Source organism: Squalius cephalus (genome assembly GCF_949319135.1).
Source record: "Squalius cephalus genome assembly, chromosome: 22".
NCBI classification, from domain to species: Eukaryota; Metazoa; Chordata; class Actinopteri; order Cypriniformes; family Leuciscidae; genus Squalius; species Squalius cephalus.
Window position 1 is genome coordinate 30,834,100 of NC_137143.1, and position 19,714 is coordinate 30,853,813.

Consider the following 19,714-nt stretch of genomic DNA (forward strand, 5'->3'; position numbering starts at 1 on the left):
TTTTTCCACGGTCTGCAGGACCCAACGAGAAACATTTGACAGTAGCTTCCACGCTGTCAAAGATTCTACTAGAGGTACCAGCCTCTCGAGACTGGTTTCTGGATTTTGTTGTTGTTGAGCAGTCAATTCGTCGCCCTGTAACGGCGCACCGGCAGGGAACGATCGAACAGACTGCTCTAACACCCTCCTCGGAGGGGGCGGGCATCCCGAGGCCACTACGTTTCCGGGTGGTCCTTGAGATATGTGCTCGCCGGAGACCGCTGCGCCCTGTAACACCGGAGGCGGCAGGGTTAGCAGAACGGTCCCCTGAGGGTACCGAAGAGAGACGGGCACCGTAAAAGGAGGTGTTAACCGCTCTGCTTCGGGGGGGACTACCCTCATTAGTCCTGAGCCCTCGGACATCAGGATTTCTTCCCAGCAGCCTTCTTGGCGGTAATAACGGTCCGCAGATCCGCTTTACCCCTTGAAGACTGCTGGGTTTGAGCGCGCCCTCCGTGTCCCCGAGATTTTTGTGGGGGAGCACGGGAGGACACGCTCTGTTTCTGAGTGGCACGGTGCTCAGCGCTCTTTTTAGAGGAGTGAGGCTGCTCCCGCTCAGCAGCTTCATAGAAAGAACGGCGGGGGAGAAGTTTCTGGAGAGCAGCAGCTTGCTTAGCGGCTTCCTGTGATTTTGCTACCGCAACACTAACTGCATCACCAAACAGACCAACAGTGGAGACCGGAGCATCTAAGAGAACATGCTTTTCTTTATCCTTGATATCACTTAGATTGAGCCACAGATGCCTCTCAGTGGCCACCAGGGCTGCCATAGACCGCCCGATAGATTTAGCGGTCTCCTTGGTGGCCCTGAGAGACAAATCTGTGGCTCTGCGAAGTTCGGCCACAGTATCAGGACCAATTCCCCCGCCCTCCTCTAAATCACCCAGCAATTCAGCCTGATAGGCTTGCATAATGGACATCGTATGCAGACACGCTGCTGCTTGACCAGCGGCTGCATACGATTTATGAACCAAAGATGAAGTCATTTTAACTGGTTTAGAAGGAAGTGAAGGAGTCTTCAGGGAAGATGCCGTTGCTGGAAAGAGATAGCTCGCGAGCGTCTCTTCCACCTTCGGCATCTCCCCATAACCATGCTCTTTATATTTATGAATAGAAGAGTAGTGGGATGTGCTTGGTGTAAAAACTCTATATGAAACTGGTTTTCCCCACGATCTCGACACCTCGGTGTGGAGATCGGGGAAAAACGGAAGACTCCTGCGCTGGGGCTGCGCACGAGATGGCAGGAAGCGTTCGTCGAGTTTGCTTTTCGAACGAACGTCCTGCCTATCCTCTGGCCACTCAATAGACAATCTGTCAACCGCTCTAGTAATCACATCGAGCAGTTCCTCAAACACGTGAGACTGAGGTGGCGAATCCTCAGACTCAGCTTCAATACTCACAACATCCAACTCCTCAGAGCTGTATAGTTGCAGTACTGGTGCCTCCATCGGGGGGGAAGAAACCGCAGCGCGTGCTTCCACACCCTGATGAGAGGCACTGGATCTGTCAGTAAGAGGCTGAGATAAGGCAGAGCCCGTCTCAACATCCACTGACAGATCCATTTGCGAACCCCAGGTCTGAGATCGCCGCCGAGCCTCAGCCGCGGCGGGACCCGAGCCCTGGGGAACGTGGTCGGGATTGAACCGAGCCAAGCGGGATCGGAGTGTACGCAATGGAAGCGCACAGCAATGCACACAGTCACCACCCTCGAGTGCTGACTGGGCATGCTCCTCTCCCAAACAAACAACACAAAGAGTGTGAGTATCACTTCCCGTTATATAACGCGGGCAAGGATGAACACACACTCTAAACTGCTGCTTGCTCGCCATACTGAATATATATATATATAGACAGACAACACCAAATAACAAGGACAGATTTCAACACAGAGCGCGACTGAAGACTCAGAAAGCTTTCGTTTTCTGTTTCAGGCCGGCTTTTATAGCTTCCTGGTACGTGACGTCACCCGCCTCTGACGTTCCGCCACACCATTGGACTGATTTTACATGTGCTTCAAGACGTCATCACGCAAAGCGTTCCCCATAGCGTCATTCTCGACGCAACGGGAGTTCCCTTGAAAGGGAACCATACATGGTTACTCACTCACTACCACTGTATAACAAAATGCCTAAACACAGGTAAAAACTATGCACAAAATGAATTGTATATTCCTCTACCAACCTAATTAATTAATTAAGTCGTGTTGGGAATGTTGAGGCTGTTTCATATGATTTAAAACTAGTTAAATCATCGAGTGATTTGTGGTTTGTAACAGAGGTGTGTCGAATTGAACCACTTCTCACTGGATGTCGCAATGCTGTTTAATAATAGTGTCCAGGGGCCTCATTGAAGTGGCGTACGGATGAAACATAGGACGTGTGTACGCACAGAAATATTCAGATTTATAAAACCGTGCGCACGCACATCCTACGCAGTTTTCCCTTAATAAATCACAATCAATTCTAAATGTAGCGCAGCTTTTTGCGGCTTCATGTCACGCCCATAGTTGCCCATACATAGTCCGTGAAACGCCCACAAGTTAATATTCATCGATTGCGAAATCATGGCAAACACAGAGGAAAACCAAGAAATGTAACTTCACTCACGCGCAAGCGTGAAGCACATGATCAGCCATTGTGCGTCATTACGCATTGTGATGGCATCATTTTATTACCATCCATTTGATTGCATTTGACAAGCTACAGATGTGTTATGAGGATTAATTGCATAACATGCTAATATTATTGCAGAACATATTTATATATTTTTGCAAATATGTGTTAATTTGCATTTCTGTTGTAATCTTCGTTTGATTTTGTTTGTTTTACACTGCAGATCGATCAAACGGGTGTTCGTGTAGGCTGTTAATTGTAAGACTTGCTTTGTGAAGTCTTCATGTTATTTATGAGAGGCAGTATTGCCATTTCTTTTACACAACGGTCTACACTTTCACACACTTTCACGTGTTTCTTCCATCTGCCGATGGTGTCGCCATTTCTCATTTCACCCGTTTTTGTGCGTATGCCTGGGTCAGAGTTTGTGTGAAGGACCGCACATTTTCCCGTCAAGTTTGCTTTTTATAAATACCAATTATTGCGTAGAGAGCGGCGTACGCCTTCTTTTGTGCGTACGCAACGTTTATAAATGAGGCCCCAGAACCGGGAGTAAACGCAACTCCTTTAAGCTTGCATTCCGTTATCCACTGGGCGGTGCTGCGTAGTTCAAAGTAAACTAAACTGCAAGTGGAACTGAAACTAAACTGAAAACAGCGCTATTTGTTCTATATTTGTTGTTACTGCCCGAGAAACAGCTTCACATGATTCAGTGACAGAGTTGTCCGAACGAATCTGAATCGTTTCAGACCATAATGCAAGCGCATTTAGCCAATTCATGGAAAGGAAATAATTGAACCAAAGATCGAACAAAAGATTCGCACCATTCACAAATGATTGGTATCGCTGGTTCAGTCGACAGAAATACGGGACACACATAATAACTGCTGAAATATTCGGACTGACAACGTATCTCAGGTTAGTCGGAGCGTTCATGGTATGCACAGTGCGTATAGACGTACAGCTGCACGCGCCACTACGGCCACTCGCATATCTAACCAAATGTAGCCACACCGCCAGGAAAAGAGGCAGAGGGAGGTTGGAGTGCCTTTGGGACAAATAGAGATGATTGGCGGGCCGTATGTGGCCCACAGGCTGCCAATTGAATAGCCCTGCCCTAGGTGGACTGGGGTCAGGGTGCAACATAGGGTACATTCACACAAAATCAATTAGCCAAATGTGAGATTTATTAAAGTCCATAAAGTCCTCACAACACAAGGAATAAAGATGACCCTAGTGTGCTGTCTGTTATCAAAAAGCCAACCTTCAATAGAGTAAACGTTAGTAACCTTCTGTACAGGTAAACATTGTTTACAGCCATATGGCGTTACATATGGTAACTCTCATTCCCTGAGGGAGGGAACGGAGACGTACGTCGTGACCGACTGATAGGAATCTCGATAGAGAGGCCAATCTACTTCGAGTAAAACTAAAACGAGAAACTACATTGGCATGCAGTCATTTGCATCAACTGTTAAGCCTCGCAGCGCAGGTATAATGAGCAGCAGGTGCGAGGTGAGCTCCTTTTTTGCTGAGGAGCCAAGCCTGGTAAGCTGGCCGCCCCCGTGGGCAGCAGCAGATGTGATGATGGGATGTACGTCTCCGTTCCCTCCCTCAGGGAACGAGGGTTACCATATGTAACCAAGACGTTCCCTTATCGGTCAGTCACTCTCGACGTATGTCTTGACCGACTGATAGGAATCCCTACCAAAGCGCCACAGCTGCTGCACCCCATCCAGTGCCCGGTGTAAGCCTGTACCCCTTCTTGCCTGGACGGACGATTGGAAAGGGCTTACACAGAGCGTATCCATCACTGTTGTTCCATGATAACCCATACAGTGAGATTATTGGATAACACTGGGAAAGCGTGCCCATTCTATGGAAGGGGAACGCTGCGGAAGCCACTTTCTTCAAGGGAGTTATGTGGAAAAATACATATGGACTAGCCCGAAGGTTGTACTGCATATGAATATTGGGTAACTTAGCCCAAGGGAAAGACACGGGGCTTCGATTAGGAGCAGCCGTGGAAGTATACACATATGGAACCCAGCCTAACATCTGATCTCTGAAGGGAGTGGTAGGAACCTTGGGCACATAGCCAGGCCGGGGTCTCAGTACAACATGGTTGTCACCCGGCCCGAACTCTAGGCACGATTCGTCGACCGAAAATGCTTGCAGGCCCCCTACCCTCTTGATAGAGGCCAGTGAAGGAAAGCACGGACCCTATTGAACATCTTCGGGGGTCCTCTCGGCGAGAAGAAAACCACTCGACGAACAGGTTCCACTTCAAGGCACACGTCTCGTGGACGGCGCCCGTGCAGAAGTGATGGTGTTAAGTACCTCTGGGGGTAAGTCACCTAGAACCAGAGATGGAGTTTCCAGAGGTCCGGACGCGGGTGCCATAGGGTGCCCTGTCTCTGAGTCAGAAGATCCTTCCTCAGAGGAATGGGAGGGACTGTCACAAGGAGCATGATTTCTGGGAACCAGGTCCGGGTGGGCCAATAGGGGGCCACCAGAAGGACCTGCTCCTCGTCCTCCCTGACTTTGCACAGGGTCCTACCTTTGAAGGTGTTCAAGCAGTTCAGCACCTACTGAGCGCGTTTGCTCTGTGAGGCGTGCTGTCTGTGCGACCGAATCCAACTCCATACCGAGAAAAGAGATCCTCTGCCTGGGGGCGAGTTTGCTCTTCTCCCAGTTGGCCGGAAGACGCAACTGGCTGAGGTGCCTGAGCATGAGGTCCCTGTGTTCGCATAACTGATCTCGAGAGTGTGCTAATATGAGTCAGTCGTCAAAATATTTCAGGATGTGCACGCCCTGTTCTCTCATGGGAACAAGGGTCCCCTCCGTGACTTTTGTGAAGACACGGGGAGACAGGGACAGCCCGAAGGGCAGGACCTTGTATTGATATGCTCGACCCTCGAACGCTAAGTGCAGAAATGGCCTGTGTCGAGGAAGAATCAAGACATGAAAGTACGCGTCCTTCAGGTCGATCGCTGCAAACCAATCTTGGGGACGGATGCATTCGAAAATGCGTTTCTGCATTAGCATTTTGAACCCACCACATTTCTTGGGTACAATAAAGTAGGGACTGTAGTGCCCTGACCTCATATCGGCTGGAGGGACTGGCTCTATCACGTCCTAGTAAGACTGCGATCTCTGCTCGCAAGACATGGGCATCGGCTGCTCTCACTGTAGTGGAGTGGATGGCCCGATCCATCTCCGGGTCGCCCGTCCTAGGGCTGCTTGCTCTTGGCTTTACCGCCCTGCTTGGCAGGGGCCTGGACGGGTGTGGGGAGCCTGCCTGCGACTGGCTCCTTGGCTCCGCTTAGGTGGAGGCTGCTGCTGCGGCGCGGGAGCGAGGGCAGACACAGAAGGCCGCCCCGGCGACGAGCAGACTGAGGGGCTGCGGGGAATGGGGTGGAGGCAGCAGCTGACCGCCGCGGCAGGATGTGCTTGATGGTCTCAGTCTGCTTTTCAGCCAGTTTCTGCTGGGCAAAGTTCTCTACCACGTCGCCTTTGAGTGCTCTCAAGCGCACCTTACCAGCTGTGAGAACAGCTTTTGTTTGCTCAAGTCAAAACAAAAGCAAAAAGAAAAGAAAGAGAGAGAAAAAAGACAGCTCGCGCTGCTGTGCTGTCACCCGCACCAGTGTGGAGAGGTCCGAAGAAGAAGAAGCTCGCTCAGTTTCACAATCTCCTTGAAGGTATGTAGAACACATCGAAGTGCTTGGCTCCAAAAACTGATGAAATCCATACAAATATAGATGAAGATGAGGAAAATGATGATTGAGAGTTTATATTCTACACTAATACAACACACTAACATGACAAGTCGTCGAAGTACAGCATGGATAAGCAGCAAAAAGATCTAAGAACCAAATAAATGTTTTCTATTTTATGTTTGAGCTGTATTTTAGTTTCACCATTTGGCTGAAAAGAATGTTAACCTGTACAGAAGGTTACTAACGTTTACTCTATTGAAGGTTGTTTTTTTTGATAACAGACTACACGCTAGAGTCATCTTTATTCATTGTGTTGCGAGGACTTTGTGGACTTATGGAACCCAAAAGGAATGGTAATGCTTGAAAGTACTGTTTTCTCCGATTTGAGGTACAGTGGAGAACTTTGGTTATACCAGCTATACTCCTCTAGATAGAAAGGTCATCTTGGACTTAAATTGAAGCTTATAAACTTGGGAAGTTTTTCATGTACATTTGAGGCAGCGATATATATAACAAAATGCTTGAAAATGATCACTTTTGATGACAATTTGTCAGGCGGACAGCCATTTTTTAGTCTTTTGGGGTATGTTGAGGGTGATATTTGACAGAAAAAAGGCAGCAATGCCCAGAATCTTTTTCTGCTAGTTTCCCCTATGTGTCAGGATACACTATGCAAAATTTTAGGGTTATATGGCCATTTATGTAGCTGCAGTACCTTTATATTCACAATTACATCATTCCGCCAAAAGCTTTTCCCAAAAAGGGTGTTTTTTGGCCCCTGAGACCAAACGGGGCCGAGTTGGGGGTGGTCATTATCAACTTGTGATGGCCCAAGGTATAAGATAATAGGAAATAACAGTGAAAAAAAGGTAGCAAAAACATCCTGAGGAGTGGACCTGGCTCCCGGCCTATCTGTTGTTGTTGTGTTTCTTTTAAGTCTGTGTTTTCAGGCCATATTTTCTAGTTCATCTTAAAATTTGACAGTATAAAAGTTTAGTTAACATGCACGTTTAAAATTTAAAGTCTCTTTTTGAATTCTGGAAATATTGATGGAAATGGAAATTCTAAATATTCATTCTCTCACAACAATTTGAAGTTTCTTCATAGCTTTTGTCTATTATACAGCATGCCAAGTGCAGTTTTTGCTGTACTATCATACAAACTGAAGCCTTTTAGCGATTTTAATATACAAAAGCAGAATATTTTTGCATCCTTGGCCTTTATTTCTGAGAGATGATGCAGAACACAATGTTTTGGCAGACTAAATAATACTGTGGCTGAAGTTAATAAGTCAGATATGTTTTGGAGAAAAAAAACAAGCATGGTTTCTATAAATCGTCCTTGATTCAGCCTGTGCACATTTGCGCTGTGTAGTTGTGCAGATAAACGTGAGTGTGTGTGTGTCTGGTCACAGGTTGTCTGGGGGACACGCAGTTCTGCTTCCGTTTCCGGCAGGCCACTGGCAGAAAGTCTTCACTCGGATGTTTCCTCGACCACTTCGAGCGAGATGCACCGGTCTGTCTCAAGGTCAGTGCTAACTGTGCTCCTTGTTCATTCAGATTGCCCTAAGACCCTGTTTACACCATAGACTGTAAAAAAATATGGACGTAGTGTCCGTGACGTCACCCGTAGGTTTCTGAAGACCGTTTTTGAAGCCTAAAGTGGGCGTGGCCGACCGTCGCCATCTTGGCAGCGCGTCACTCCCGAATTTATTTATTTTTACAGTCAGACAATGAGCTGAGGTAACGTGACGGCTAACAGACAGCAGACAAACGGCTAATGATGACTAATGACCACAGCAGCGGGAATCCACCTGTCACTCAAAAGTGGACACACCCTTAATTATGCAGAACTTTAAGGCTTAATATAATTTAAACAGATGAGTTATAAAAAAATTCACCCCCCTCACAGTCGTCATGAAGGGCAACATTAGCTATATAGGCCAAAGCCTTTTGCTCCAGGCTGTAAACGTGTTTTTTTCTGCTGTAAAGTTGGGCATTTCAACATGGGGGAGATACAGATTTGACTCACTTTTGCAGCCATTTGATGAATTGCCGTTTAATTCACTTCCGTGTTGGTTTCAAGAGAGAAACAGGGAGGTTGCCGCTTGGTTTACACGTACATGGTTATTTTGAAAAACTGAGACATTTCCCTTCATTTGTGCCCTTGGTTTACACGCTAACGGAGAATTCGCCTCTGAAAACGATTCTTTCTAAAAACTCCGGCCAGAGTGGAGATTTTGGAAAACTTCGTTTGCATGTAAACTGAGAAAAACTGAGTTTTAGGCAGCCGACGTCACCGTATGCGACAGAACTTGCACCTGCGTCAAAAGTGCGAGCTGTGTTTACATTTTCATTTGGCTAGGGTGATCATGGATGCATTAACAGTAGCAGTCACATTTATGTTGGTGCAAACCCTTTTCGTCTGTTTGCATTTGTAAATACAGCTGCTCTATTATTGTTGCTATTTTCTGGATTCTGATTGGCTAACGTGGGCTTGAGCTTCTCATTACACTGCCACCTACAGGTTTGGCATGCTCTTGACGGCATATATACATGGGTTCGTGTAAACGAACACTTTTCTGAAAACTGACAGGTGTGAAAGCGGAGAGGGTGAAATGTCCGTTTATGAAAATAGCCGGCCATATGTAAACCAAGCGGCAACCTCCCTGTCTCTCTCTTGAAACCAACACGGAAGTGAATTAAACGGAAATTCATCGAATGGCCGCTTGAGGCTGGCTGCAGAAGTGAGTCAAATCTGCATCTCCCCCATGTTAAAATGCCCACCTTTACAGCAGAAAAAAACATGTTTACAGCCTGGAGCAAAAACTGGCTTTGGTCTATACAGCTAATTTTTCCCTTCATGACGACTGTGAGGGGGTGAATTTTTTTATAACTCATCCGTTTAAATTATATTAAGCCTTAAAGTTCTGCATAATTAAGGGTGTCCACTTTTGAGTGACAGGTGGATTCCCGCTGCTGTGGTCATTAGTCATCATTAGCCGTTTGTCTGCTGTCTGTTAGCCGTCACGTTACCTCAGCTCATTGTCTGACTGTAAAAATAAATAAATTCGGGTGCCAAGATGGCGACGGTCGGCCATGCCCACTTTAGGCTTCAAAAACCATATTTTTTTACAGTCTATGATGTAAACGTAGCCTAAATCAGTGGTTCAACTCAAACCTGTCCTGGGGACCCTTCGCCACTGCACATATTGCATGTCTCTACACCTGATTCAACTTATCAGCTCATTAGTACAGACTGCAAGACTTGAATTGGGTGTGTCTGATGAGGGAGACATGCCAAATGTGCAGTGGCGAGGGGACAGGTTTGAGAACCACTGCCCTAAATTAATCATAATGTCACTAAAATACTTCTGCAAGTAATTTGTTACATGTCATCAGTGGTTTGAAATTAACACCTGTCGAATGCGGTTAAAACTGTGGTGGGTAATGCTGTTAAATCACTTGCCAATTTGGCAGGTTACTTATTATGTTTACTCACTTTGCTGGGAAAGTCCATGTAAGCCAAAACTGCGCAGATTTATTCCAAATACTCAAACTCGTGAGTCATCATGATATATTAAACGCAGTGTATTGCGCAGAATCTGCTCATATCTGGCTTACTTGATACATTGGTATTTTCCAGCATCCCACATTTTTTTGATGTTCTTTGTCCTCTATTGATCTGTCCAACTAGCCTGGAAATCCAGACCTAAATCTGAAAGATTAATGGTCTGGCGTCGACTAATGAAAATCGGGCGGCTCGAGGGGCGGCACCAAGCATGCATTTGAAAATCTCACTGCACGCAATTGGATAACATTACGACCAATCACAACAATAAACCCCATACGCTTAGCTACCAGCGAAGCTAACTGGTAGATTAGACTCTTAAAACAGCAAAAACGCCCTTCTTGCAAAGGAAGGATTCGAGCGCCATCTTCTGTTCCTCTTTTTGATAAAAAGCCAAGTCTAACTCGTTCATTGTAGCGGCCAAAGCCGTTTCAAACAACTGATATTCATCCATAGCCATCTTACAATGTTTACTAATGACTTCGACGTCACAGCGCTGTCGTCATCTCGCCTCTGGCCCGCCTATATCAGATAACCCGATGTGATTGGTGCAGCTCAGATCGAGGAGCATATTTAATGAGCTTCATTACTCAACGCCAGAGTAAACTCACTGAGCAAATTCAACTTGTGCTCTCGCGAGAACTCTGGATTACCAGGGTACTGTCCAACCAGGTTTTTGCTGAAAATGATGAGGATGAAAGAGGATGGGAGGAGATGGCTGGATGACAGGATTTTGTTTGAATAAGAAATGAATGTATGAAATCAATATATGAAGAGTTCAGATGCAAAAGCCTCAAAGTGCCATCTGAAATTTTCTTCTAGAATGATCATTTTTAACAAGCTCGTATATTTAATTTCAGTAATTTCACTTAAATAGCAATGAAAATGACCTATTAATTGTCATTTAAGTGAAATTATTGAACTTAATTATATGAGCTTGATAAAAATTATCATTCTAGAAGAAAATTTCAGATGGCACTTAGAGGCTTTTGCATCTGAACTCTTCATATATGTTGTGACCTAGTTAATCTGGTGAATTTCTTCTTCTTTTTTTGCCTAGTAGAAGTTCTGAATGGCCAGTAACTTAAAGATTTAGTAGCAAAAGTGAGTGAAAAAGTTAACATTCAAACCCTGCATGTCATCACTACTAAAAGGAAATGTGCATGTTTTTCTTCTTTCCCACAGAGAGATCAGGGTTACTACTACGGGTACGTGTACTTCAGACAGGTGCGGGACAAGTCGCTCAAGAGGGGCTACTTTCAGAAGGTAAGACCACAGTGATTTGAACCTCACCATGAACCTGATGCCTCATGACAGACATTGAGTTGATCAGGGAGGTGATTGATTTAAAGTGATGTTCGGTAGTTGTTGTGACATGCAGTTTGCTTCTGGCAGTGCAACAAACAACTCCAAAGAAGCAATTTGTGTTTCATCCACCCTAGAGCTAATTCCTGGCACTTTGGTGCACATTATGTCATAATTTATACACATTATGTTCCTGTCATCTACTCAAATGGACCCTTTTCACATTTCCAGGGCTCTCAGAAGCACAAGTCGTGTGCAACAGTGTTTTTTCCATACATTTCTCGCATAAAGAAATGAACGGAAAATGCTTTAACAAGCACATATAATGCTTGTTAAAAAAGCATTATATGTGCGTGTATCGTTAAAAATCAATTTCTCTTGGAAGAAAATTAATCCAGAGTTGTTTTACTTCTGTATCCCGAGTTCTGCGCTCTATAAGCATGACTGAGAGACTAGAGCCATATTTTTTCCGGTTTCCATTTCTCAATTAGCAAAAGAAAAAATCCACGATAGTGTTCCCACAACTTTCATAAAGAAAAAATACAGAGTTTAATTATGTTCGTCAGAAGAAAGATGTCAAATTTACCGTCACTCCCTCAGCCATTGTCTGTGTTCAAGGAACACGCCGACTTTGTGGGACTTTATCTTATTCACCGTATCCCCCAGAGTTAGATAAGTCCACACATACCCTTCTCATCTCCGTGCGAGCCGTAACTCTGTCTGACGCACCCACCGCTAGCCTAGCTTAGCACAAAGACTGGAGGTAAATGGCTCCAGCTAGCATACTGCTCCCAATAAGTGCCAAAATATCGCCAACATTTTCCTCTTTACATGTTGTGATCTGTATAGTCACAGCGTGTACAAATAACAAGGTCACATGACACACAGCCATCTCCTAACCGTATACACTCTGGGAACTATATTCTCAGAAGGCGAAGCACTGCTACTTCTGCGGAGTGATTTACTCGCAGCGCCTGAGAAGCCCCGTGGAGAGGAGCAGAGAGTTCGCTCAGAGTTGGAGTAAATCACTCCGCAGAAGTAGCAGTGCTTCGCCTTCTGAGAATATAGTTCCCAGTATGTGTACGGTTAGAAGATGGCTGTGTCTCATGTGACCTTGTTATTTGTACACGCTGTGACTATACAAATCACAACATGTAAATAGGAAAATGTTGGCGTTATTTTGTCACTTATTGGGAGCAGTATGCTAGCTGGAGCCGTTTACCTCCAGTCTTTGTGCTAAGCTAGGCTAGCGGTGGGTGCGTCAGACAGAGTTACGGCACGCACGGAGATGAGAAGGGTATGTGTGGACTTATCTAACTCTGGGGGATACGGTGAATAAGATAAAGTCCCAAAAGTCGGCGTGTTCCTTTAACTAGTTTTTTATTATTATTTGATGCCAAGGTAGGATAACACAAAGTATAGCCTTATAATGTACATAAAAAAAAAAAAAGCGTTGCTAGATTTCTGATATTATTATTTGCGCGTTTCATCACAGTCTGAAAAGGGTCCGTTGTTCGAGTGGTGTGTGATTTGAGCACAATGAAGTGGTGTCTTTAGTCTCTGTGAGAAGCCTCAAATGTTTTTTTGCTTCATTTTGTCCCAAGTTTGCTTGCCATGTTTTAGTATCTTTACCTTTGCTGCTAGCTACGCTCAAGCACAGCACTGAACAAGTCCCAACACCACACGAGCATCCTGCGTCTGCTTTTCTGAAGTGTGATTCTGATCTCTCACCAGCGGCGCGAGCGTTGTTCACACCCTAAAAATAGAGGCGGAGATTCGCTGGTAGTTCTGGAATTTTTCAAGAGCCTTTAATTCTCGTTATTTCTGAAGACACAGGTGCTTTCTGGGACCCTTTTTCTGCCCTGCGGCTTCTTATGCAATTCTTGATGTGATTCACTGAGCTTCTATAAAACGCTGTGGTTTTTGACATGAGCCGACACAACCCAGTTTGTTTTCTTTGCTAACGGCACGATGTTAGCTACTCTACAGTTGTTGTTTTTCCACTTCCAACTGATTTCTGATGGATCGACATTTGGTCCTTAACTCTATAAAGCCTCTGAATGATCAAAACGTTGCTGAAAATCTGTTGCGCACAATCTACCACATGTCGTCTAATTTGATAGTTAATACTTTTTAAGCAAGTAAATGTCCTTTTAGTGTAATTGTACAAATGTACACCTTCAGCTTGTGGTTCACGTGCCCTTTTGCTGTGAAAATATTTACTGATTTTTATGAAGTTAACATAAGAATAACTTTTATATTATTAGTAATGATTTTAAGATGAACATTATCCATACATAGTTATTAAATCAAATATGATCCATCAGGTTTTTGATTTCATCTCTCAATCTTCATTGCATTGCATTGGTTTATATGTTTTAACTACAGAGCTTTGATCATAAAACTAAGCATTTAAATATATTATTGGCAGATATGTAGTGACGACTGATATTTATATGCATTTAATTTTAGTGTTAAAAAGATCTAATTGATTTACATTACAAGCTATTAGAATTTCATCTTACTTTTTGTCCATATAAATATTAGAATTTGCACAAAATTGCATATTTTTGCTCAGTTTGGGTCTCTTAATAACATTTATGGGTTTTTTTTTTCCCCCTCCTCGAGTATAAGCTCCATAATTCTCGCCATATCATACCATATGAGCCATAGAAGTCTGATGGATCATTAATGATGTACGGCTCCTTTTCCACACAATGAAATCAAGCTCCAGAAATGACTAAAATCACACATTAATGTGTCTTAAAAGTTCTTTATGCAGAATATTAGAATGTATGCCAGTCACAGTGTGAATGTACTTTTGATTCTATATCATGAAAGAAACAAGTCCTAGAGTTTTGAAGCAGCATGAAGTTTTATTTTTTTAGCTGAACTATTCCTTTAAGATCTCGCCTGTGGTGTTCTGTCCTGTATCCTGAGAGGATTTGTGAACTTCGTGACCTTTCTCTCATCATGTATGCATGTGTGTCTCTCCTCCAGTCGCTGGTCCTCATCAGCAAGCTGCCGTACGTGACCTTCTTCCACTCTTTGCTGAAGCTCATCGCCCCGGAGTACTTTGAGAAACAGGAGCCGTGTTTAGAGGCCGGTGAGTCCTGAAAACATGGACGACAAACCAATTCTGATAACAAATCAAACTCTGCGTCATTAGTGCTCTTTGCAAAATCAAGCATCATTATTAGAACCATTGCTAGGAACATTTCAAAATCATCATGTATACGAAACTCATCCTGCAACTTGATTGGACATTTGTGTGGTGGAAAGAAAACAAGCAACAACAAAAAAGGAGCTGGTGCTTTTCACTTGTAATGGTTGTAATCAACCACAACCACAATGCAACACTTCCCAGTCAAATCTTGCCACGCTGCAAAAAATGCTTTTCTTGCTTTTTGTAGTATTTTTGTCTTGTTTCCAGTCCAAATATCAAAAAAATCTTAAATCAAGATGCATTTACTAGATGAGTAAAATGACATAAGATTTTATGTCCTGTTTTCTGGGGAAATAAATAAAAAATGAAGTGAGTTTTTGCTTAAAACATGCTAAATTATCTTCCAATGGGTTAAGAAAAATAATCTTAATTCAAACAGAAACAAGATTTTTTTTTTTTTTTTTTTTTGGACCCCATTTGCAGATAATTTAGCTTGTTTTAAGCAAAAACTCACTTAATTTTTTTTTTATTTACCCAGAAAACAGGACTTAATATCTAATGTCATTTTACTACTTTAGTAAATGCATCTTGATTTAAGAAATGTTGATATTTTGACTGGAAACAAGACATAAATACTAATAAGTGAGAAAAGCATTTTTCACAGTGCACCAGAATATCAAGCAGCAGCAACTCAAAAACACAGGAACTGCACAGCAAAATATGAGTATTGTTGACATCTATTTGTTAATTATTGTTTTTGTTTTTACATTGAAGCTTGCAATGACATCGACCGGTGGCCCACGCCGTGCCCAGGGAAGATTCTTACGCTCCCCATCATGGGTGTGGTCATGAAGGTAATCTTTGTGAGATACTAGCCAAGTGTGTGAAACTCCAGTGCACTTTATTAACGAACGCTGCCATCTGCTCTCCTCAGCTACGCATCCCCACATGTTATGACAAGCCTGGAACATCTCAGCTCGTCCAGTCCACACCGGTATGAAAAGCTTTGCCTCTGCCAGGCCTGTAGGCGATGTGTCATTTCTGCAGAGTTTGCTCTTACGTAATGGAGTCTGATCTTTTATTCGCAGAGCGACAGTCTGGTGTCCATTGTCTTGCCGACCGTCCATGAAGTAGATCTCTTCAGGTAAAGCACATTTACTGTGTGTGCTACTGTGACTGGTACATAGTGTACTGTATTTCATGGTTGGGCTGGATTTGTGTATTGCTTGTCCTCTGGAGCCTCCTGTTGGTAGCTGGGAGAAGTGCACGGACATTCAAAAGTTTGGGGTCGTGCTCATCAATGCTGCATTTATTTGATCAGTACAAACAGTGAAATATTATTATCAATTTAAACAACTGTTTTCTATTTGAATATATAGTCAAATGTAATCCTGTAATCAAAGCTGAATTTTCAGCATCATTACTCCAGTCATCAGTGTCACATGATCCTTCAGAAATCACTCTGATAAACATTCAAGAAACATTTCTTATTCTTGTTATCAATGTTAAAAACAGTTGTTGCTGCTTCATATTTTTGGAGAAACCATGATACGTTTTCAGGATTATTTGGTAAATAGAAAGAACAGCATTTATTTCAAATAGAAGTCTTTTGTAACATTATAAATGCATTTACTGTCACTTTTGATCAATTTAATGCATCCTTGGTGAATAAAAGTATTAATTTCATTCTAAAATTAAAAATCGTTCTTACCCTAAACTTTTGAATGGCTTACATTTTATATTTATATTTATATATATATATAGAGAGAGAGAGAGGTGAAACGAAACTCGAAAAATTAGAATATCGTGCAAAAGTTAATTTATTTCAATAATTCAACTTGTAAGGTGAAACTAATATATTATATAGACTCATTACATGCAAAGTGAGATATGTCAAGCCTTTATTTTTTATAATTTTGATGATTATGGCTTACAGCTTATGAAAACCCTAAATTCAAAATTTTCGTAAGCTGTAAGCCATAATCATCAAAATTATAACAAATAAAGGCTTGAAATATCTCACTTTGCATGTAATGAGTCTATATAATACATTAATTACACCTTTTAAGTTGAATTACTGAAATAAATTAACTTTTGCACGATATTCAAATTTTTCGAGTTTCACCGGTATGTTTATACACTTAATCTGTAAAAATCATTTATATGGTGTCAAGTTATAACAAACCATTTAATTTCATCATCCATTAGTTTGATGTTGATCTGTTCTGTAACTGTTTGCTGTTTTCACTGTTTCTCATGTTGCAGGTGTTTCTATCCAGTGTTTTTTCATATCCAGATGTTGTGGGAGCTTGTGTTGCTGGGGGAAGCGCTGGTGGTCATGGCGCCGTCACCGGCAGAGTCTTCAGACACGGTGTTGGCATTGGTCAGGTACGGCGAATAAAGTAATAAGCCACGTGAGATTGTGTTATAGTGATTTTACAACCTCTTAAAGTCCTCCTGCAGTCAATAACTTTATCCCTTAAAACTCATCTTTGATAATCAAAATGACATATTTAAGCCTTCATGCCTTAAAATAGCTTGTGTAACTCGACACCCTTGCTTATAATTTAGTATACGTGGACTCATGAATATGCAAATTAGCCCCGCCTCCACTCACTCACAGCAGCTCGGATCACCTGATCCACTCGCTCGACTGTAGTAAACACCACACAATGGCAAGTGTAAATGTTAGTTTAATTCAGCCATATATGTTTGATCCAGAAACTGATTCAGAAGAGGAAGAGGAAGAGTGAATTATACAGGCTCGTCTACAAGTCCATGAATCAGAATCATGATGCGTTTTATACAAAGTCAGACACAACGATAATTGATATGATTAGCCGTTGGCTCGATTACGTTATCAAACGGCTAATAATGTGTGGCTAATGTTACATAAGCCATGTTCCCGTTCGCCATCTCGGACACACACTAATGTGCTGTTTTACAATCAATCCATCCAATCAGATTTTAGAGCTGAAACTCAATTTTATGAGATTCCTTTAGATGCCTGCAGTCGTCTAGCATTTAATATGACAATAAATGTTTAGCTATACTTTTTGATGACTTCACTCTGCATTAAAAATGCAGGATGAAACCTGTTTATTTTATTTAAAATTATGTTATTTTAAATCGGCACCATGATTGCACATGAAATGTTCTCAGGACTAATTTGATAATGCTGTCAGCAACTAATTAACGCGTAATACTCATTTAAACACAATTTTATTATATTTAAATACATTCTGAAGAATTCTGCATATTTTTTTTCCCTTCAGAAAATTTTAATTCCCAATTCAGTGCATCAAGTGCATGGGATGTGTTGCAGTACTCAAGTTTAATGGCTCTGTGATGCTGAGTTGAATGATGACCACGCTGCGGTCGACCTTGAAAGAGGGCGGCTAGATAATTCATGCAGTGTGTGTGTGTGTGTGTGTGTGATGTACAGAGACACCAGAGACCGCATTACCCACCACAGACTCAGACAGTGTTGAATATGAGCAGAATGCGGTTCCAGAGCCAATGCTGACTTCTAGATCACTTGTTTAATGCTGGTTAATGATGTGAATTTAAAGCAAAGCAATCTCTCTCTGTGTGTGTGTGTGTGTGTGTGTGTGTGTGTGTGTGTGTGTGTGTGTGTGTGTGTGTGTGTGTGTGTGTGTGTGTGTGTGTGTGTGTGTGTGTGTGTGTGTGTGTGTGTGTGTGTGTGTGTGTGTGTGTGTGTGTGTGTGTGTGTGTGCAGTTGTATCTCTCCTCTGCGTTACTGCAGTGACTTTCGGCCGTACTTCACCATTCATGACAGTGAGTTTAAGGAATACACCACTCGAACACAAGCTCCGTAAGTAAACAGTGTGTTGGATGAGTGATGCTCAGTCTTTTATTCTTTTATTTATATATATATATATGCACACACTCTCGAAATATAATACAACCAAAACATAATGTTTTAGATTTAATATAATATAAAATTATAAAATAAAGTTATAAAATACTGATGTTATAATGTTTCTTGAGCAGCAAATCAGCATATTATAATGATTTATGAAACATCATGTGACACTGAAGACTGGAGTAATGATGCTGAAAATGTTTTAAATATATTCAAACAGAAAACAGTTATTTTAAATTGTAATAATATTTCACAATATTACTCAGGTTTTCTTTTTTTTTTTATTAAATAAATGCAGCCTTAGTGAGCAGAAAAGAATAATTTTAGAAACATTATAAATCTTACCGATCCCAGACTTTTGAACAGCAGTGTATATACACTTCACTGTACACACACAATATAATACAAAAACAAAATATCATAACATTTAGTGAAAGCAATTAAATTATATCTATCTATCTATCATATATATATATATATATATATATATATATATATATATATATATATATATATATGTGTGTGTGTGTATATATATATATGTATGTGTGTATATATATATATGTATGTGTGTGTGTGTGTGTGTGTGTGTGTGTGTATGTATATATATATATATATTTATATTATATTTTATTATATTTTCCTTCTGGTAATGTTTATTTTGTTGTTAATATATTATTATTTGTATAATTTAATTGTTTTCATTAAATATGTTTATAATAATTAATTTAGTTTTTAATATATTCAGTTCGCTGCATCAATTATTGTTTCATTCTATTATTGTTATATAATTTATAGTATTATTTTATTTGGTGTATAATACTACTATAAATACAGTATAAAATACTACTATAAATACACTAGTATAGTATGTATTTTAACATGTTTTATAGTGTGTGTGTGTGTATAGACAGGTTTGTGATATTTTGAGTTTTTTCTGCTTTTGACCTACAAACACAGCATGTAACTCAATCAGTGTCAGGATGAGCGTATAATCAATACGAGCGAGGGATGAGGGTATTTCTGGAGCTCGGACATCTGACACTCTTACTGGCTCTCTGGTAACCGTATCTTGTGTTTGTGTGTTGTGTTGTGTTGTGTTGTGTTGTGTTGTGCTGTAGGCCTTCGGTCATTCTGGGAGTTACGAACCCATTTTTCGCCAAAACTCTCCAGCACTGGCCTCACATCATCCGCATCGGAGACATGAAGCAAGCAGGTTCTGACCTTTAAGTAGTGATCAAATGCATGTACATGAATATGTATTTATACATTTATATAACATTTTATTCCAAAAAACATGGCGAAAATCATTTTTTAAGGCTATTGACAGTATATTCTGATTTACAGGATAACAAAAGTAGATATCCATCTAATTTTTTCCCCATCTAATATGTGAACACAATGAAAAAAATAATTT

At 41.7% G+C, this 19,714-nt stretch overlaps 1 protein-coding gene across 1 annotated transcript in view; it reads left to right on the forward strand.

Annotated features, from left to right (window-relative positions):
* The window catches only part of dennd6a (DENN/MADD domain containing 6A), a 36,992-nt gene that overhangs the window by 11,441 nt on the left and 5,837 nt on the right, over positions 1 to 19,714 (forward strand). The window contains exons 4-12 of the mRNA XM_079858303.1: positions 7,785 to 7,897; positions 11,126 to 11,206; positions 14,246 to 14,351; positions 15,186 to 15,265; positions 15,346 to 15,405; positions 15,500 to 15,555; positions 16,677 to 16,799; positions 18,151 to 18,246; positions 19,419 to 19,513. Of these exons, the coding sequence (XP_079714429.1) occupies positions 7,785 to 7,897; positions 11,126 to 11,206; positions 14,246 to 14,351; positions 15,186 to 15,265; positions 15,346 to 15,405; positions 15,500 to 15,555; positions 16,677 to 16,799; positions 18,151 to 18,246; positions 19,419 to 19,513 (810 nt within the window). The remainder of the gene's footprint in view (positions 1 to 7,784; positions 7,898 to 11,125; positions 11,207 to 14,245; positions 14,352 to 15,185; positions 15,266 to 15,345; positions 15,406 to 15,499; positions 15,556 to 16,676; positions 16,800 to 18,150; positions 18,247 to 19,418; positions 19,514 to 19,714) is intronic.